This window comes from Rhyacophila brunnea, unplaced genomic scaffold, assembly GCF_057557595.1.
Source record: "Rhyacophila brunnea isolate RB1 unplaced genomic scaffold, BYU_Rbru_1.0 scaffold_14, whole genome shotgun sequence".
Lineage (NCBI taxonomy): Eukaryota > Metazoa > Arthropoda > Insecta > Trichoptera > Rhyacophilidae > Rhyacophila > Rhyacophila brunnea.
In genome coordinates, this window is record NW_028232796.1 from 30,997,287 (window position 1) to 31,020,344 (window position 23,058).

At 34.3% G+C, this 23,058-nt stretch overlaps 1 protein-coding gene across 9 annotated transcripts in view; it reads left to right on the plus strand.

Annotated features, from left to right (window-relative positions):
- The window catches only part of Nt5b (5' nucleotidase B), a 167,932-nt gene that overhangs the window by 22,643 nt on the left and 122,231 nt on the right, over positions 1-23,058 (plus strand). For 2 of the 9 annotated variants that reach the window (XM_085942169.1, XM_085942173.1), the window contains exons 1-2: positions 6,181-6,295; positions 10,707-11,218. The exons of 4 other annotated variants lie outside the window; for them this stretch is intronic. In XM_085942169.1, coding sequence (XP_085798295.1) covers positions 10,902-11,218 — 317 coding nt within the window. In that variant the 5' untranslated portion in view covers positions 6,181-6,295; positions 10,707-10,901. Of the gene's footprint in view, positions 1-6,180; positions 6,425-10,706; positions 11,219-23,058 lie in introns of those variants that run through there. 3 more of the 9 variants (XM_085942171.1, XM_085942174.1, XM_085942172.1) reach the window with 2 other exon arrangements.

Sequence of the window (23,058 nt, forward strand, 5' to 3'; positions counted from 1 at the left end):
ACCGGGAGGTTGCTACTGCGCTCTACTGCGCAGACGCAGTAGGCCCACACGCCGGCGTGTAGCGTGTAAAGTTGATCGGCTTTCAACTTTTCTCGGTAGAATGTTTACAATCTGCTTGTTAGCTTGTTCGATGATTACTCTGGGCGACTTTACAGGCAGATTGTAAATTCGCCAACAAACAGCTCGTACAGTAGCTCAATGTAATTGACGCTTTAACTATGTTGTGCTTAAATTTGGTAGCTGCACTGTGAAGCAACATGATAGTATAACGTTTCAAAGTTAAGTTGATAATAATAAAATCGATGTAGGTAGGTACTGTGCGTTATACGCAAGACACACGGCTCCATTTTGCCGAAAAATAGGCGCTCTCTATATATTATCATTACTCTGAGGAAAAACCGTTATTTTTTTCGGAACGAAAACCAGAACCGAGCCGATATAGGTATACATTTATTTACTTGAACCGGAATGAAAACCGAAACGAAAACAAATAACTGTTCGAAGCCCTGCTTATATCAGACTAAACTTCCGAAGATTCCCCAAATTCTTAATTGTGTTTATATCTTTCATATCTATAAAATCGACTTTTTTTATAACTATGAGACTTGCATAGTAAATTATTATTGTGTTTGCATATTATTTGATTGTGTGTAGTTATTTTGTGGAATATGTTGAAGCTTGAAATAACGAGCTATGCAACATTTTACTGCGGCGACCTTCGAATATATTCATACCACACCAGTGGTGTTCGTTTTATTTTCTATTTTCGTGTAAAATTCCAAATGCTGCGGAAACGAAATTTATTCAGCTGTTGCCGTAAAACGAATTAGAACGTTGTTCATTAAAATCAAAACTTGGGACGCGATACATGTGCCCGTATAAATACATGCCAGTAGCGACTTACTCACCTACAAGCAGTATTTCCAACTGTCAATATGCCAAATAGGGTAAGAATCATTGATGTAAAATGTAAGAATATAATCTACACGGCAGAAAAAAGTATAAAATATCAAGTAAATACTTAGATTATGTTTTCAGTGAAACATGGTAAAATCCTTTATTATACTTTGACTATATCTCCTCCTCAGTTAAGGCTGGTTCGGACTGGTCGAGTGATTTAGTCGAGTGGCGAGTGATTTATTGGTTTAGTAACTTAGACTCGAACAGTCCGAACCAGTCTTTAGATTATTATGGGACATCACACGATACCTCCAATAATCCTTGTCGCTCAACAGTCTTCTTGCATATTCCCAGGTCATAGTCCAGAATCCCGTGGATCCATCGTATAGGTATGTGGATGATATATAGCGGCATTACGGCTGGAATCCGATTGGCTTAATAACGATCCGTAGCACGCGACCGAGCCAGGTCCAACGTTGCTTCCTCACACTCAGTATGATAAGAGGGTGCAAGGTCCGCTATCTTATCTCCTCGTTATCCATGGTCAGTATCCGCCGCAAACATCTGTTCTCGAAGTTCAGTATACGGTTGCTCTGAACTTCGTTAGGTTTTATGGACTCGCTACCGTAAATTAGCACCATTATAATACAAGCGTCGAATAGGTGGCATTTGGTTTTAACCGACTACAGTCATGCGTCTCTGACATTCCGGATCGAGTTGAATGTTGCTCCAGCCATTCTCATTCGGATAACGAGCGAAAATGCAAAATGCCATCTGCTGTGATGTGCATCTCCGGGTATTTTAAAGCTGTCGACACTCGATATTTTCCCTGTTGCTAATCAGATAGAAATCTAATAAGACAGATGCTCTTCCGCAAAATGTTGGTTGTCTTCGTGTTGATTTTCAAACCGACTTGTTATGCGCCTAACGATTGTCTCTCTCTTGAATATCCTGGATTGAGCTTTGGTCAAAACACACTATTGTTTTCACTTAAAAACTGCCAACGCGCAGAGTATATTAATGTTTCCATTATTATCAACCAATTCAGCTATACAAAAATCGTTCTGGGTCGCTTTATCAAAAAATTCATATGGCTCAAGTGTCAGTATATTATTATAATATATATTATACCTAATCAGATTGGTCTTATAAAATAAAGCTACTTAACTCCCTACTTTAATTATAGTTTGTCAATTTATGGCTACGGCCGTATGTTGTAGCTTAACCACTAGGGAATGACAAAAGAAATGGCGTATTTCAAAAAAACACTACCTTATTCTTAGGTCAATAATTATTATAAAGCAATCATTATTCACAAGATGTTTATCACACTTGAATGGTCAAAGATATAGCTTATAATAAGTATCTTTAGAATCATCTTCAAATGTGTTAATCTTGCCGATTTTTTGAATAATAAAATGCCTAATTCTTGTCAAATTTGGGATCACAGAGATTATCAATATAATTTTTTATCGTGAATATTTTACAAAAAATATCTCGTAATAAATTATACTAATGGTTTTATAAATGCGTTTAAAAATTAATAAATGTAAAAAATCTTAACACCACTGCACAGTTATGTACCGAAATATGACCATATTCTAAAACATTAGAGCGAGAGGTTTAAAAGAATACTATTTTATGTAACAAAAATACTTTATGCAGTCATAAAATGTTTAAAATAACTATAACGGATAATAAGGCTTCAAAATTATATAAATAGATTATCTACAACGTTTAAGGAGTGTCCAGGATCATGGATTGAAAATACAATAAAAACTCAATTTTGACCTTCGACGAGCATGTCCCCCCTTAAGAATATTCGAGAATTTCGAGAAATCGACCAACTTGCAACCAACCAATCTCAGAGTAGAAGTAGAGCAAACAATGTAATGATGTCTTTTTTCAAAACATCCGTGTGGACTCGGGTCAAGATTATTCTTATCACTGACATTATAATATTATACCAGCAAAATTTGGTCAGAAATTATCTGATTCATCGCTTTTAAGCTACCCGTACACGATCAGTATTACCGTCAGTAGGTACAATAAAATATTGAGAGCAATATTGATCGTGTATTCTGTGATGAGTGGAATGAACTAGCGAATATTTTGATATTTGAAGTTTAGTATTGGCACTACTATGGGTAATACTATGAGATACGTAGTTACATTTAAATCATTGATTGATTGAAGTACATTTTTTTCGCTTCTACGATTAACTGGTTTATTCGAAATTAATGGTGGTCTACACTGTCAGTTCTGTCGGATAAAATTAATTATTTATGCAAAATATCTGTAAAATTGAAAAAAAAACTTTATGACAATTGAATGATTGGTATTTAAAACAGTTAAATCGTTATAATCTCACAATTTAAATTGAGTTAAAACCCGTTAAAATTGATATTTATCAAATAATACCGTCACTGTATAGGCCAATTGGCGTAACCCTCAAATATAAAATTGTTCAGGAAGTGAAAAAAAACCGTGGGCATTGGATTTACTTATTATTTTATTTTATTATATATTTATATTTATACTTGAATTTGTATTTACGAAGGAGTATTTACATTTATATTTTTTATTTTATTTTATAAAATACTATTACAAGTTGAGAATTTTCTTTTATTGATACCAGTGGCCGGCATTTAGGGGTTACGGCATTTGGCTGGAATATTTTTTGTCAAGTTACAAATGGCTTAAAGATAGTTTTGAATTATTTTAGTCCGAAATATTTTTTTGCGATTTATGATACTACAAAAAGTCTTGTTGAGAGAATACAATGTCACCAGCGCTAGTAGATTGCCCATTGCGTGTTTCCAGTTTTCCGAATCGAATAAAAGTGTCAACCATGATATTATAGGTATGTACCTACATGTTAAGTCGACACTGATGCAATGCGCAAAGAAAATTCTTTATCTATGACGATGATATATTTGAGATATGCTTACATTGATAATGGCATCAATAATCAAATAATGTATCTACTAAATGTGCAAGAGCTACTTTTAGTTCAACGTCTCTCTATTGTCTGACATTTTGGTCTTTTTATAAAGTGAGTAGGTACTTGATTTTGTTCAAGGCTGCCCAATAATCGCTGGTTTTTTGGTCTATTCAATCTGAACTAAACTTTTCGAGTGCCAGCATGGAGTTTTTTTAGTACCTAATGTTCTTTAAACAAATTAAAAAAAATCACATTTATAATTATTTTTTTCCAAGGAGAATATATTACGGACATCACGGTCATAATATTGACACCTCGATGTAAAAGGCAGTAACTGCGTTTTTGGGTATTCAAAAATTCAATCAATATCAATAAACTAAAAAATACGATTTCAGCATTAAAAATTAACGTTGTGGTGTCATTAAAATTTATTAAAATCGTTCTACTGAAAAGTATCATTATGCAGTTCCGGCCTGATAAGTAGGAGGTGCCGATATTTATATGGTCAACATTATTTTTACGAATCAAAAAAAAAAATATTCAATATTATTATCGATATTAAAAAATACCTTTTATTTTTTTAACTGTCAATTCATGGTGGAACTGCATTGTATTATTGTTTAATAATTATTAAGATTAAAAGTGGAATAAGTACTACAAAAAACAAAAAAAATGCGTTTTGTTAAATTAAACAACAATTAAAAAATACGATCACCTCTTTTATTTATTCAATATTTCGACGCAAACTTTTGATATTGGCTTTAAAACCGCTCTGAGCATTTGATAATTAAAGAAAAATTTGAAAAATATAGCTATCTTTGAAAAGATTCATATTTTATTTTATTCATTAGATTAGAAGTTTGCTATGCGATAAATTCTCTCGAAACTATGCATATTTATTGTATTAATACTATCGACCGAAGGTACTTGATGGAATTTGAATTTAAATTCTAATGAATTTGTACTATTCCATTTCTGTCGTTTTCTGCGACCAGGGTCATTGTTTATTTGCCTTTTGGTGAATGTACACAGTGCCTGAAGATGCCGAAAGACGAAACCCGGGTCGCAAAAAACGACTCAAATGGAATAATACGAGGGGAGTTCCATAAGTTCGCGGAATGGTGGTGAAAGTAGCAAGTATTGAAATTAACAATTAATTAACAAAATGCGTGTTCTTACGTCATGACAACGTACCTGTTCACAAGACTCAAATTGCCACGGCTGCTTTGAGAAAATGCGGCTTCCAGGAATTACCTCACCCACCTTACAGTCCTGATCTGGCACCTAGTGATTATTACCTGTTTCCAAATTTTAAGAAAGACTTACGTGGAAAACATTTTGATGATGAGTCCCTACAAACAGCATTTTGAAGGCAAATCGGAAAATTATTTTTATGAAGGTTTAGAAAAAATAATCGATAGATCCATGAAGTGTATTCAAGTCCGATCAGATTATATTGAAAAATAAAAATATATCACATATATAATATATTCTTTTCTTTCTGTCCCATTCCGCGACATATGGAACTCCCCTCGTACAAAACTTAAATCCATTAGAATTTATGCATTTTTTGATTTTTACAACGTTTTTCTTAGCTCGTATTCTTATTTGTCCGGTGGTTCTTTGTCCGGTACAAATCTTGCAATCGATTTTTAACTAACTTCCCGGCTAGCTAGACATTTGAAACTTTTAGAATATATCAGAACACGATGCCAATGCATTTTTTAACAGTTAATTCTGTTTTGTATGAAAAGTTATTTCGACACCATTATTGGTTGCTAGGGGTCTGCGGTCCTAGCAACTAAATTATTAATATATACGTGCGTTACTATGGAAATCAATATGACATTTCAGTAATTTCTATCAAGTACATTTTTTTTTGATCGTTTAAGCTAGTCAAGTCAAGTTTATATGATTCAACAGAAAATTTAAAAACTTGTATATAAAAAGTTCTTTTTATCTTGTAATTATTAGTTGATGTTTCGTTTCCACTTAAAATTAAATTGAGCCCCGTATTTTTTTTACGCTTTGATTGTCGCTTTTATTTGCTAAGTATATAACCATAGCCGGAGAATAAGCAGATAGCATAATCGGTAGTTGATCCACCGGCTGTTTTTGCATCCGAGGCGCCAATCAATTTCGCTTTTTCAGACTTGCACAAGCCGCCGCGTCCGCAGGTCGTACGCGTTCGATTATGCCAGCACGGTGACATTAATACAGACGATAATAATTCCGCGTGTCCACAACACAAAACAGATAACACGGCTGCGTTCGCGATTCCACGCGATATTGTTTTTTTTTTGTTGTTTTCATTCGAATTTGTAATCCGGGACTTTAGTATCGTCGGCGATTTTCTTGTGGACGCGCGCGTTTTGCAGACTTCCCGTGAATATTTCGAACATAAAAAATAAAATATTTATCGTTGAACGTAACGCGAAATTGAATTTTAATGTGAATTGATTTTTTATACGAATAAATTAAAAATTCTCTGTTATATTGTAGTGAAAAACAAAAAAAAAACTAATTTTATTAATACTATTAACTACTGTCATATCTAATTTTTGTTTTCCAATACAATCTGTGAGTTTTAGCACGTAATGGATAATTCTGTATTGTAACGTCGCCACCGATTTTTCTATTTACAAATCAAAACCTAACACAATCCAGTGGCGAAGGGTGGAGGTAGGCTGTTAAGATCCTACATAAATAGTGCACACTAAACTTTGTCAGTCAAACGTATTTGTTTTTATTTAACTAAAACTAGGTACAATGTGTAGATAGTGTTTGTTAGTTTTTAAAATTCAAATAAAGGGTTTAATTGAATTTAAAATTGATTGCAATAATCAAACCGTACATAATTTAAGATATTATTTTTAAAAACTATCCAACACCATCAGTAATAATATTATGTATTATTGATTCAACGAAAACAAATAAGTATGACTGCAAAAGTATGCGCGATTTTAATAGCATACCTAAACTATTATGATCTGGTTTAGGCAGGGCCTAATTGAATTTTAAAAACTAACCTGCACCGTATGCAAATTGTCTTCTTAGTTCAATGAAAACAAATAAGTATGACTGACAAAGTTTAGTGAGCACTATTTATGTCGAATCTTAACAGCCTACCTCCACCCCTCACCACTGACACAATCTACTAAGTAGGTACGTATTTCCATGTTACGATAGGCTATTTATTTGATTGTGGTTTGTTTTTGTTTTTCTCGTCGAATTTATTATGCGTGAAAACCGCAACGCACTTTAATTGAAAAATCGGTGATGTCATTATAATCCTAAATTAACACTAGAATGTGTCATAACTCATAAATATTTTTTAAATATGAAACAATCTTTTCTTAATTTGATATTTACTATATGAAAAAGTGTATGTATTTTACGGTTGTTTTACGTTTCACTGAAGTTTTTTCCTAATAATGTTAGGTAGTAACTAGTTTTCCTTTGTAGTTTTCCATATTATATTGTGATCGTTGTAAACTTTGATTTTGTGATGTTCGCTCATATTTACAAACGATCGTACTTCATTAACTAAAAAAAGAAGGTGATAAATTAATATACCTACCAGTATGTTGTATTCATTAAATTTTACTAAAGTTTAACAAGTAGGAGATACCTACTATGAACATTATTTCAATAAAGTGCAAATAAATAACATTGTATATCAAAATAATTTGAACTCTATAGAAAAAGTTCAAGTTCAATTCATATACTATTTCTGTTGTGACATTTGAACGCATTTACCGAAAGAATAAGCATGTTAAAGTTGGTAAACTGCAAAGAGAATAACACCACTAAGTTGGTATTGCCAAAGTCGAGTAAGTAATGGCTGTTACTTTTTGCAATGTATTGTGTTAACGTCGTTTATTTACTCACGTGCAGTTATAAACGGTTTTACATGAGTTTACAGCGAGTAATAATGCCAAACTGTTGTATTATTGGCTGCTGTCATCGTGACGGATCGTCTGATTATACGCCCTGAAAATTGGCAAATAATAAATTGTTCATAAGTGTGAAGTTTGTTTTTAAATTAAGGCTATACTTCAGCTGAGGTATGGTCTAAAACGATCGTGAGTACGCGACGCGCATTTTGTGCAAACTACGCGTGACGAACAAAGCATAATTTGTCATAAAAATTCAATATGCGTCCATTTAATGTTATGTTTATTGTTATCTAAGTAATAATAATAATATATTCATTGAGATGTTTTATTTTTCGAGTTAATACTTAACGTTTTTTAGTCATCTTTACAGGATTTAGTAATTAATTCCTCCGACGTCATCACAAAACAAATTTACGTGCTCACAGTCGACTAGGCTCTTTGAATGGCAACGAAGGCGAAATTACATCCCACTTATTGCTGAAAATTATTTGCCGTTTCACTGAAGTGTGCTCTTAATCTGTAATATAAAGCCATTTGTGAGTAATCTAATCAATATAATCACTTTCAAATGTTTAGGCTCCATCTATCTATATAGACGAAGATTTTCTTTAACACCTTTGCATATAGCAAATATTATTCATGATTGTTTTACGTTTTGTACCCATTATTCATGAGATATTTTTTTTGCGACCCTGGTGTCATATTTCGCATCTTCAGGCACTATGCATATTCACTCCAATAAATAGCAAATGCACAGTATTGGAAACAATTAACCTAACCTATTATGACATATCTTTTATTATTACTTCATTGTTATTTTAATCAGAGAATTTCAGTTTTGTCTATAGATACCTAATCACTATCAAACGATCAACGCATAACATAAAAGAATAAATATGTACCTATACGATAACATCGCGTGAATTCGATAAGTAGGTACCTACCTACCTGCCTACTTTGATTTGACTTTGAAAGTAGGTGTACCTACTGCTACCAAATGCCGCGTAGCAGCAATATGCCGATTTACAAAAACATTTCACTTTCATCAAAACAAAATAATTCTTCCAAACAAATTATCACGAAGGGAAGACACTTATCAAAGGCTTTGGCGAAATTTCCTCTTGTGTTGTTGGGGTTATTTTTCCATTTATTTTCGTCATTTTTATTAACCCCGTTTCCCACAGTGGGGGCGGACTAAAGTAAAGCAATCCGCATTGGGTTGTTTACACCCGGTCCCGCTGATTGTTTGGACTGTTTCGAGTGAAATGGATTCGTTTTGCGATATAGGGAAAAACAAGTTTAATGTTTATTTAATTTTTCACAAATGGTCAAGGCTGCAGAATGTTGAATAAACAATTCTTAATACCTAGTAAAATAAAATAAATAACAAAAATGATTATTTAAATTATATCGTCGTGAATGGGTCCAGGACGACTGGGCACCGGGATAAGTGGGCAACACGCAATCAAATGATTTGCCAAATAAATAGACGTTCATAAATTATAGGTAGTACCCAATTTTCCGCGCGCACACCTACCAAAATGTGTCCGCACACATGTTTTCATCCCCCGCACAATCCGCACACAAAACTATTGTAAACGAAAGTTTCCTTTGCTAGATTTTAGTTTTGCTCGAATGCACGGAACCATCACATGTACAATTCTTCGACTCATTTCTCGGAATGCGAGGGTCAAGTGCGACTAACGCGAGCACGCAAGTGAAATTTTACGTCGAGCGGAATCACTATATCCGTCCCGTTCTATCGCGTGCCAAAGTATACGAAAAGAAGATACGTATTTTAGTGTTTATCAATGACCACCTATGTGCCGGGTCCTCTACATTTCTTAGTCTTTGACATGTTTTAACTTAAACATTGTCAGTACAGTCTAAGTCGATTGCATGGAGGTTTTATCTTCTAAAAAGGCATTTAAGTAAAAAAGTACACCGGGATGCTGCGGGTCACTGAAATTAATAAATACCTTAAAATATAAATATTAATGAAAAATTGTATGTGTGTTTGTGGTGTTTTGTAATTTCATAATACATAATATCTTCAGATATTTTTTTTATCTATTTTAATGCACACGTTTAAACTGTATTATATTTCAACATTTCATTATTACATTTGGTGAAAATATAAATATGTACACGTAAATAATGAATTAGTTGTGCATATGTTGCGATAGAGAGAGAGTTTTATTTTTATTTTTATAGCATTATAATACTCAATCCCCAATAAAAATATGCCAAGCACAAAATGTATTATAACTACTAAGTAGACATAAACTTAACTACTTCATGTATCAAATCGTAACGAATGTCTATTTATTTGTGTATTTCATACAACTGTGCTGCCCCCGCTTGTCCTGGCGCCCAGTCGTCTCAGCGCCGACTTGTCCCGGCGCCGAATCTCCCCATTCCGTCGCGAATTGAAGTAGGAATATAAAATCATTTAATGCTTAAGTAGGTATATACATTGTAGGTACTACAATATATTTAAGCTTCTAAACTTTGACCAGTACTGCTATGTGCAGCTCAGCTTTTTTTGTTGATTAAGTAAATCCTTCATTTTCACATACATACATATAAAATATAGCGACAATGGGAGTAATTGATGAAATTTCTTATATATTATATTAAAAACGTCTGAAACTTATAACTTCTATTGTACCAACCGATTTTCATTCGCATTGTGAAAATGTTAGACTATTAATAGATCGTGTAGGTATAAATTATATCAAAATTATATTTGGCGAACCCAAAGAAATGCCGAAGCTTTGGTAAACTTATATATTATTATTATTAAAGCTATATTAAGTTTATGTCGAGCTTCTTCGTGTCATAAAAGTGTAACTGGGAAGAATGTGTTGGGTTTTATTAAATTTAGGATTACGAATTTAATCGCAATGTTTAAAAATGTAAATATGTATTATTAAACAATATTCGTATAATATGTGTTATAGGTATGTGAATCGTATTTACGTGTGACATACTTTCTGTGACTGTGACTATTTTAACTCAAACATTTCTTCAAACAAAAAACTTTCTTTAAGTGAAAAAGCAATACTGAACTGAACAAACTAACACTTACTACTTATTCAGTTTTATTTGCAAAGTAAAAAGATACTCTTATTTACTCTCGTTGAGTGTGCGCGAAAATGCCGGAGACTTCACCAGTGTCCACCTTCGTCGGAGTGTACCCAGTCACTCCTCCAATAACAGCCGGTGAGCTTCGAGCCCGTGCCAACTCCTCGTCGAAGTCTCGCCCTCCGGTCAGCTTCACGTTGGAAGAAGACGACCCTGAGATAGCGGCCGCCGTCGACTCGGTCCACCGCAGGTTCGCCAGGCGACGCCTTTCGTCGGGCGGTTCACTCCTCACCGGAGACGATCGTAGTGAGAATGATCTGGAAGGTTATGCGGAGGCTGTTTATGCTGCTGAGAACATTTGGCTGGATCGCAGGGATATAGGACACAGGTAAAATATTCCACTGATATTTGAGATCATGCTGTTGAATTTTGTTACTTTTATTTATAATGATTAGAAAGTCCGTTGTTTCTTGGCGATTACCTGGTCTGCTACCCGCAACAGGGAACTCATTGAACTATTTAATATCTTAGATTTTTTAACTCTAAGCCCGTCTTTTAGGATTACGCTCCTGTATAGTTTTTTCTTAGATTTTGGATTATTAACTTCAGTAGCTTTACACCCGTGGCGAAAGGTGGAGGTAGGCTGTTAAGATCCGACATAAATAGTGCACACTGAATTTTGTTAATCAAACGTATTTGTTTTCATTGAACTAAGACTACAATCTGTAGATAGCGTTTGTTAGTTTTTAAAATTCAATTAAACCCTGCCTGATCCAAGCCATCCTAGATAATAGTCAAAAAATATTCATTTATCTATAAAATATCTAAAATTATGCTGGAAGAATATTTTTTATCGATTATAGTTTGGAGTAGGTAGGGCTTATTAAATTTTTAAAAAAAGTAACCTATGACTGAAAAAGAGTGCACTATTTTTGTCGGATCGCCCATGTCATACACAAACTATTATGGTTTTATTTAAGCAGGGTTTAATTGAATTTTGAAAACTAACCAGCACCATCTGTAAATTGTATTCTTAGTTAAATGAAAACAAATAATTAGTATAACTGACAAAGTTTAGTGTGCACTATTTATGTCGAGTCTTAACAGCCTACCTTCACCCCTCGCCACTGCTTTACACTGGTATCAATAAAAATATTGATAAAAATGCTATAACGCATTCCAAGAGTTAACTATCTCGATGTATGAATGATGTCAATGTTCGTCTTCTAGAGTCTTGTTTTCGAATAATTTATTATTTGACGTATCCCCACTGTATTAGCATTGCAACCCTTTTGAAGTTATCCTGATAGTTTGCCCTCGGGTACCCCAGTCTGGAAGGGTTCAGTCTATATCAGCGTTGAAAACTTTAACTATCATTTAGTTGGTAATCGTAAAATGTTTTGTCCTAGTGCAGAGTTGTGTATCTCAAATAATATTTAATTACTTATACTTACCCCCGTTTCAAAATACACGAGCATCTATATTGTCTCGTATATTTGGAAATACTAAATGTTAGAAAAACGGTTTGGATAGACGTATATAAGCCCCCTTAATGACATGTACAGACAGGTATTTTTAATATATTATAAATAATCCTACATTCTCAAAGGTTGATGATTTAAAGAAATAATATGTATTATGATATATGCAACAAGTACAAGAACGTCAAAATTCAATAACTTCTGACGCCATATATAAACCATGTTAGTAATATAATTAATTACATTGATTTTAATTACAATGTTGAGTGCCTATCCTAGAGAATTTTTGAAACGCCTCTAATAGCGAACAATAATTCGCAAGAATCATACAATGTACTTAATAGATACGTATATAATAATAAGCACACCAGCAGGGCTATTTTAACAAACCTACCACTTAATACCAAAATCAATCTAAAAGGTGACAAATATGATAATATGTCGTATTTAGGCGTGGTATTTATTGAGCTGTCAAACGTCATTGAGTAACACAGTTAACACGCCTGACTCGATTCCAAATGCTTCCAAATTTTAATCAACTAAGACATGTTAACTGTGCTAACAATTATTGCAGTGGAATTGCTTCAAGTGATATTCGTAGATATTATTATTTTGGAGCAATAAAAATAACAGAATCGTGTTACATTGTTAACTACTATTTAGAATAGAACCGCTTTACAGTAAATTATATTAATTTAATTTCGAATGTCACTCGGTCCAACTGTATTTCTATATTTCTAATATTTTTCAATTATTTTATATTTTTATATGTAGTTATTTCATTACGTATCTACGTAATTGATAATAGGCGAGAAACTCTTAGAAGAAAATGTTTCATGGTTATTTCAGTAAATACCTACTTACTTAGTTTTACTGGAAATATCATTATAAATTGTTCTCTTTATCGATGTTGTCGCAGTGGAAATGTTTTGGCAGAGCTTTGATTATTTTTGTGGACAATTTTTTTACACAAAAAAAAAAACTATAATATTCCCACATCCAGGCCGTTTTATATGTTTACATGTAAAAAATGATTAATCGATGTATATCCTAGTACACGATATTTTCCTTAATTCTATAAAACGCGATTTTCAATAAAAATTGTATTTTCACCTTCACGCCAGTGAGTAAGCAAACTGTTTTATATCGAAAAATCTTTTTAACAAAATTATTTACTTTTTTGTGGGAGGTATGTTTTCCAGTCGTGCGATACGGACTAGTTGCATGTAATTGCTGCCCTCGTTGTCCAGTGCGTAAAGCGCTGGCTTTTCACCCGGGGGCTCCGGGCACGATCCCGGTGAAGTCACCACTCACATGTGATTTTCTCAATGCCTGGGTGCTTGTGATTGTTTCACATATATTACTGTAAATAAACTACTGTTCCACCATACTACTGTCAATTGGGTCTCATGTAGGGATTGGAATAACGAGTGAATATATCAATACCGGTATTTCGGTCTTTATTATTGAATACCCGTATTAATACCGGTATTCGGCAATACATAGAAACAAAGAAGTACTTATCAATGAATATAACTATTAAAATCTGATTACAACACTATTTTATAGCAATCTGAAGTACCTACATACATGTATTATGTTGAGTGCTGACCTTTGTAAATATGTATAAATCATAATATTTTATAACTGTTAATTTTTACAAAAGTCCGGGTACAGAAAATCTCTATGAAATCCAACGTTTTTTGGATGTACTATCAATGTTGGATTAATAGGTTATGTTATAGAATTATTGGAAATATTTGCCATGAATGTTTTATTTTTCGAAATTTGTTAATTCTTCGCGACGATTTGTTAGTTTCAGTCAATATATTTGCGTGTTGGCAGCATAAAACTTGTGGTACACAAAATGCAATATTATACAATATATTAGACAGTAATGAAAAGATAACATTAAATTAATTTTTGAAAAACATATAAGTACGTGTATGGTTTGTAAATACTGAAAATACCGGTATTTTGGATTTTTGAAACCGGTATTTTGGTATCGATAAATAATTGAATACCGATATTGCAATCCCTAGTCCCATGGCCTTTTGTATTTAAAAAAAAAGAATACATGCATTGATATTGGTGGATTTATGTCGGAGGGTTTGTTTCACTATAATTATTAAAACCACGGATTTTAACAAATTAAATATTAAGTATATTTCGCTTTTCACACGTGATACAAAACATAGACTGCATTTATTATTTCTGCGACTATTCTTTCTGCGAGTTTTCTTGTACCTACTATATTTTTCATTTGGTCTGGAAATTTTACTGCTATATTGTATTACGCATTTAATGTTAGGTACTTAAAAAAAATTAAATAAATACTTGTCTAATAATAGGTTGTGGAAGTGGCTTACTTAAGTAAAAATAAATCTGTTTTTAACTCAATACTCTTCTGTTTTTATCAAATTGGTGACCCCAAGTGATATAATTATGTACTTAATGATATTTTTATACGATGAAATCACCCTCGATGGCCGCGCGGCTTAATAAGGCCCCGTATGATCTTATTAGGATCGGACATGGTCGAAAAAAATATATATAAGCAGTGGCGGCTCGTGGATAATATATCTGGGGGTGCTGCTGAAAAAATGTTTTTTTGGATTATATTTTACTATTAACATCAAAATTAAATATAAATTATTAATTATATTAGTAAGTAATTAAAATAAAGAACTTTGCATATATTGCTTGCAAAAATAAATTTTAACAATGTTAACAAATCGTTAAAGCTATATTTCTTTCCTCCGCTGTCGCGCGCGTGCTCACGTACGAATGCAGAAACGGCGAAATACTGACGGGCCCGCAGTACCGATCAAGCTCCCAGCTGCGTGCCCCGCTCCCCGCACCCCTCCTGCGCCCATTTGAGTATATTCGTTTGAAAACTTAAGTCAGCTTAATTCATGCTTAAATAATATTGATATTTTCATATAATATACCTACATAAATTTATGTATATTATGATATTCCATTTTTCTCAATTTGCTTGGAGGTGACGCAGTTCCGCAGTGACGATCGACGAAGGCGACTGTATATAAGTACATAATTATTTAATGCAAAGTAGATTACATAAATGGGTTAATTATTATGTTTTTCTTCGACTACGATATTCATTTTAGGGTACCTATCTAGCTAATTAGTAAGGAAACTTTCGGGGGTCGTTGTACGTAGTCAAAATCATAAAAATACAGTCTGCTAATACTAATAAAATTAAATCACGCCTATTTGCGGAAGTATTCGTAAATTAAGTTTATTGAAAATCTATATTTTCCGCTAATTACCAAAGTTCGTTAACCCGAGGCGCGTATTTATTTACCATTTGGAAAGTTCACGAGATCATTCTACTAACTTATTTAAACTTTTAATTAATTCAACCTTATAATAAATCCCATGTTTGTTTGCCAGGGTAAAGTAATACATGTTTTATTACTTGCGGAAGTACTATATTTCTAACGCACACAGATTAATATGTTTGGGAGGGGGTCTATTTTGAAAAAAAAAATCGATAATATATTTTTTTACTTGGAGGCGGAGTAAAAGAATCTAGCAGGTGCCAATGACTTGCACATTTGCCCCGCCCGCGGAATATCGCTGTTTTCCAGGTACATCCCCATACCCGGACACTCATAAATACTTGGCCTGCAGATATAACTAAGCGTGCTCACCTACGACTATCACAAGTGAGTACCGAATCCGCGTGGGCTTAACGGTTATAATTAATTATTAGGATCGTTAGTGTCCGCTTGTATCGTCCGCGTTGTTTTGTATTTTGGATAAGCGCATCGGAATATTAAAGCAAGCAAACATCGGATGCCTCAGATAGTTGTACCAATTTACGAGTACCGCGGGTTTTCCAGTGGCCACAAGCCTTGCGTATCGTAGAATACCGAGTAGAGTGAGAGCGAATCATTCGGGTCATGATCCTCAGTCATGAGGTCCTAACGAAAAATGAAAATAAGTAATATTCCTTTTACCTAAAAACATAATTTTTTTCCATTTCAAACGGGGAGGGGAGGGGTTGAAAGTGTGCGCGCCTGTTACTATAGCGAAATATAGCTCATACCCATATTATATTGTTTTTTTTGCTGTATATGATTACCTACCTATTAATGGGTTGAAACTTGAAAGTTGAACTGTGAGTTGAAAATGTCCCGACGAGCCGGACCAAACCGGTCAACAATAAAAGTCAGTTCTTAATCATGGATCTATAGCGCTCTCCAATGACTAACGTTCTGGCGGGCATCATTTTTGAAGAAATATGGACCAATGATTCCATCAGCCCATAAAGCACACCAAACAGTGACTTTTTGTGGATGTAACGGCATCTCAATAATGGCTTGTGGATTTTCTTTACTCCAAATGCGGCAATTTTGCCTATTGACGTAGCCATTAGAAAAAAAATGAGCCTGATCGCCGTACAAAATTTTGTGTACGTAGTGCACAGTAAGTTTGCACAATTTTCTAGCGTTGTACTGGCGTAAGTCTATTCATAGTGAAATGGCAAACCAAACTTAGAACAAATCAGCTGTCCGCTGTCAAATTGGCTGTCGCTGGTAAAAGTGTTGCCAATTCGAAAAGCAAACCTCTAAAACAACACCTTTATGATTTATAACAATTTTATTTTAGTTAATTTATGTATTTGTCGATATATCGAGAAAACTAACCACAGACACATCATTTTAGTATATTTCTATTTTATATTAAATTTTAATGTTGCTTGACCTCATTCAAAGAAAGTCGCGATTTATGTGTTGTTTTTTTTTTGCGGAATTTTTATACGAAGTGTGCTCCATTTAGCTTGATCGGCCGAGTTCGGTTCAACAAGAGTTGGGCGCCACAGCTGTGTTATGATTTTCATTGAAATGCTCGTGTTAATTCAGTGAAAACTTTAATAGTAATTCACTCGCTACCTGTTTTGATGCTGTGGCACGTTGCCAGATGGCGACAGACGACGTATTCGCTAAATAAACAAACGCTCATGCTTCTTTCGCAGAATGCAACTGGGGCCTTGTTTATCGTGCGGGATTTCTCGAACGTGTAATTTATTCGCCTTGAATCAGGTAAACATTGATAGCTGTTTTTGTAAAGGCTTCGAAGAAAATATTTAGTTTTAGATAAAATTGATTTAGTAATCACCAAATTGTATCGTTCTTGCATTCAATAATACGCAAATTGGAATGGCAAGGGAAGGGAACTACATAATATGCTTTCATAGTATAAATAAAAGCTAGGTTACTTCGAGGCTATTATTATTCTTAAATATATGGTTTTACCATGCAATTTGAAGTAGGAATATGAGAGTGGCGAAGGGTGAAAGTAGGCTGTTAACATCCGGCATAAATAGTGCACACTAAACTTTGTCAGTCAAACGTATCTGTTTTCATTGAACTAAGACTACAATGTGCAGATAGTGATTGTTAGTTTTTAAAATTCAATTTAACCCTGCCTAATCCAAGTCATGGAGATACTAGTAAAAAAATATTCGTTTATCTATAAAATATCTTAAATTATGCCATTAAACCATATTTTATAGACAGAAGAATATTTTTTATCGATTATACTTTGGTTAAGCGGAGCTTAATGAATTAAAAATAAACTAACCAACACCATGTGTAATATGTATTCTTAATTCAACGAAAACAATACGCATGACTGAAAAAGTGTGCACTATGTTGGATCACCGATAGCATACCTAAACTATTACGGCTTGATTTAGAGTTTAATTGAATTTTAAAAACTAACCTAATCTGCAAATTGTATTCTTAGTTCAATGAAAACAAATAAGTATGACTGGCAAAGTTTAGTGTGCAGTATTTATATCGTATCTTAATTAACAGCCTAGGTCCGCCCCATCGCCACTGGTATATTATGATGATTGATATACTTAAGGGCCCACATGCTCAGCGTGGGTAAAAATGTAGCTTGTATTGCCTAACATTTTATTACCTAACCGAAAAAAAAAAAAATTTAAAAAAAAAAACGGTACATGTTCAAACACGCACGTTACCATGATCTTACTCCCTACTTCATTTATCGTTTGTCAATTTATGGCTACGGCCGTATATTGTAGCTTAATCACCGAGAAATGCCAAAAATATTTGAAAAAAATTCTACCTTATTCTTAGGTCAATAATTATTATAAAGCAATCATTATTCGTAGGATGTTTATCACATTTAAATGGTCAAAGACATAGCTTATCACCAGTATCTTTAGAATTATGTTCAAATGTGTTAATCGTGCCCATTTTTTGAATAATCAAATACCTAATTCTTGTCAAATTTGGGATCACAAAGATAATAAAATATATTTTTTTATCGTAAATATGTCACTATATAATGTTAACATTAATTTTACTAATGGTTTTGTAAATGCGTTTAAAAATTAATAAATCTAAAAAAACTTAACACCACTGCACATGGATGTACTGAAATATGACTATATTCTAAAAGATTAGAGCGAGAGGTTTAAAAGAATACTATTTTATGTAATAAAAATACTTTATGCAGTCATAAAATGTTTAAAATAACTATAACGGATAATAAGGCTTCAAAATTATATAAATAGATTATCTACAACGTTTAAGGAATGTCTAGGGCTATGCTCTGAAAATACCATAAAAGCTCCATTTTTACCTACGCTGAGCATGTGGGCCGTTAAATTATAATTCACGTGTAAAATTTGAGAAACGCTATTGTAGAGCATCACACTGCCCTTAACCATGGCGATAGATAGGGAGGCCCGCCAAAAATACTGGTCTGGGAGCTCACCTCAGACTGTGGGAGCCATGATCACAAGAGTGGACTATGGTGATGAATCCGGGACGTGTGTATGGGATCCCTAATGATATGCTATATTTTAAATAACTTAGCTTTACGTCTAACCTCTCCACACTCAGTGACGACCCGTGGGGGTAGGCAGATTGAGCGTCGCTTGGGGGCGGCAGCCACTCGAAGAGCGGCAAATCGAGAAGAATCATTAGGTGTAAGTATATAGAAATAGATATCTAAACTTAGTAATAACGGAAATATCTTTTCATTAAAAGATTGACCTCACTGATTAGAAACAAAATGTACCTATTAACATAAAAAGCTTAATAGGCCTGATTTTTTTGTCGGGTTCGCGATGTCTAGTTTACTTCCGTTGTCCTTGGACGTCACATCCTTGATGACTAGCAATGACAGGTGCATGTTTGCGAATTATATTTGAATTATAAGTAGTGACCTATAATTTATCGAAATATTTTTACCAATCATTCGCGAGTTTTGAAAGTTGTCAGGTGTATATTTAAATGTATATGAAACCGTGGACACGCAATATTGTAAATTGAAGTAGGTATGGCATTTAAATTAGATTTAGTGGTACATATAATATGTACCTATATATATTTTTAGCAATGTATCCCTATAACATATTTCTTAGATATTAGCGGTATTTTGGCGCTGCTTATGGGCGGCATTATGTCTCGGGACGTCACTGTCCACACTACATATAAGATACATGCATTCACAGCGTGTAAATCGTTCAACCGAAATAACTAGTACCAAGAGTAAATTTTCTTACTTACGATGTTCTATTTCCAAGAATTATTTTCCCCTTAGAGACACGAATATCGCGATCCGAATGCAATGTTGACGCCAGTAGTAATCTGTATTAAAATTTTAAACACGCACAGTTGTTTACCGATCTCTGATCTGTTTACCTAATACCGTCTTCCAGATATTATTTTGTTTATCGTTTCGTGTACTGTCGAGGCCTTTTTTAATCGATTTTGAATTTTTACCCAAAAATATTGTAAATTTAACAAACAATTCCAATTTATAATAAGGAAAAAAATGTCGCATTTATTTTGTAAAAGAAATGGCATTGACACTGAAAATACCACATATTTATTTATTTATTCGTTTATAAACGGCGCTTGCACATATGAAAGAAAATATATAAAATACAACAGTAAAACAGAGCACACAGAATAATTATAATGAAATATTAAGAGTCAATGACAATTTTTACACCCATATCAAAACACCAGAATAAATAATCATTTATTGCACTGCTTGATTGCCTGAATGGAGGTATTGAACATATCAATAGAATAAATATTAGAAAGACAATGAACCAATGATGTTGAAGAGGTTGGCTTTGAAAAAATTACGTAAAAGTGGTCGCAATTTTTTGTCTGCCTCGTAAAGATGATAATGCCCAATAATCGTTATCTATATAATTTCACCAGCACATATCCGCAATGACGTAAAACTACATAAACTAAATTCATTTGATAAATTAAATTAATTACCATCAGCTACAATTTATACAAGAACAACCAAATACAATTTATCGTTAAATTTGAAATTAAAAAAGATACAGAATCATAAAAGCGGCATATCAAAAAATTATGGAAACAAGATGAGTAGGTAGACGCTAGAAAAAAATATTTACTACAGTGCTTCAGTACCTAAACGGGGGAGGTATTGAACATGCCAATAGAAAAACTATTTGAAAGAGAATGAACCCTCAGTGTTGAAGAATAAACATGTAAGTTGACTTATGCACGAAACAGTAATATTTTCATACATCTGCTTTGTATAAAAAGTTATATTTTTTTTTATTCTTAATGTTGATTACATTATCGTAAACAGTGTATGACTTTTATTATTGTTATTATTTTAATAACATTTTTTTTAAAACACTATTAAACATGAAGTTATCACTAATGTATTTTTAGATTTGTAATATAAGTACCTACTTATTTTTCGTGTAATAAGAATATTGTATCAACTGAAAACTTCGAGAGATATTGTTCAAATTTTTTGAAACAGTTATGTAGACATTATATTCGTAATAACGATTCAACTTTAAATTTATTCAACTTATTTACTCTTGAATTGTTTAACTCCCAAATTATTCTTAATTACCAATAAAAATAGTCGTTTCATTGTTTAATTTGTATAAACCAAGTGCACGCCATTTGCAAAACCGGCTTTATGAAGATCATCATGTAATGCTCCCGACTTAATTAAACCTGAGACTAAAACTGAGAGATATAAAAATCTTCAAGCCCATGGGATCGATTGTAATATTCACCGCATTTATATTGGGCATTCCCGAGTAAACTCCTTAACTCTCGTGAGACGCGCACTACTAAGCGGGCAGCGACTTGCGCTGATCTCGCTTACCAAAGCCTACCGCACAACTTCTACTGACGCGCTTGCCGTACTCGCGGGGGTGCTACCCCTCGATCTGCACGTCCAAGTCAGAGGATCGATCACCCTCCTCTTGAGGGGGATCAGCACAACACTCGCCGGTGTCCATCTGACACCACCGCAGAGATCCGAGGACGTTCCTTACAGGAAGACTGTAAGTGACATTGTGTACAAGACCGCATTTGCGGCATGGCAGGCGAGGTGGACCGCCTCCCCCAAGGAGCGGCACACTTACCGTTTTTTTCCAGACGTATTCTGCAAGCACCAAACTAGAAGACTCCAACCTTCGCACTGGATTAGCCAGTTCCTCACCGGCCATGGCAACTTCGCCGTCAGACTCCACGAGTTTGGCTTGATAGTAGATGGGCCGGGTTGTACCTGCGGGCATGACCACCAAGATGTTGAACACATCTTCTGGGATTGCCCGCTTATGGAATTCGAACGAGCGGAGCTGTTTGCCAAGGTCCGTCCTCACACGGGCCCAATTGGTCACGGAGATCTGGTAGCAACCGAGGCCAACTTTGCGGCATTTGAGAAATTTGCAGCGTCGTATGGGGAGTGGGATAGTCCCGACTCTTCTGTAGACTCGTCCATTTCAATTCGTGACTCTCAGTATGCGGGTACACAAAGCGCTTAACGTCAGCGGACAGCAGAGCCAGTCCAAAAAACAAAAATTTTCTTTCTTAACTTTCTTTTTTAAGCACAACGGTGCATGGCTGCAGCATCAGTCCCGTGCGGCTCCGTCTCGGGACGGAATGAGCACTTAAAATCACTTCTTTCAGACACGTGTAAAGCGTCATATAAAGCGTTCGTGCATATCCACGGTTGTGCATATATGACGGGTGGTGGTGGGCACTTTAACGTATGTCCTACGCGATGAAACAAAAAGGTGAATAATCATTTTCGATCAAAGCTCAGCGTATGGAGTAGAATATAATATGTTAACAGGTTTTTTTGGTGTTGCAAATAACGGCTTTTAGTTCTGGATCAAACACAGTGTTTGTGTAAATTATGCGTGTAAGCTTATCCTTTCATGTTATTTGATGCGCTTTGTTATACGTATGTATAATATGAACACTATTGAGCTTTTACGTTTAGTTTAGTGTTGTAGACATACCGTTAGCGTAGCACTTCCGGCGTAGACCCTCGTAGAGCTTGGCACGGTTTCGTAGCGCCTTGGCGCTTGCCAAACTATCGCCATTGCGCCTCTGCCAAGGACGCGGCAACAGCCTCAAAACCATCACGAAGGTCACCGCGTAATTGCGACGCCAACCGGGATTGGGTAGACGCCAGGTTTCGATGCCCGAAAATACTGTGGATATAATAATATTAATCAATGAATTATTAATTTGATCATTTAATTTCCATGTCTTGTCCTTCTCCAGATAATCTAACTAGATTATCTCCAAATACTCTGTTGATATAATACACCATCTTAATTTATCTTTACAAAAGAATATCAGTAATAATTACTGATATGTGATTGTTTATCAATTATTGATAAACAACAAAATGTTAGCAGCTATGATGCTAT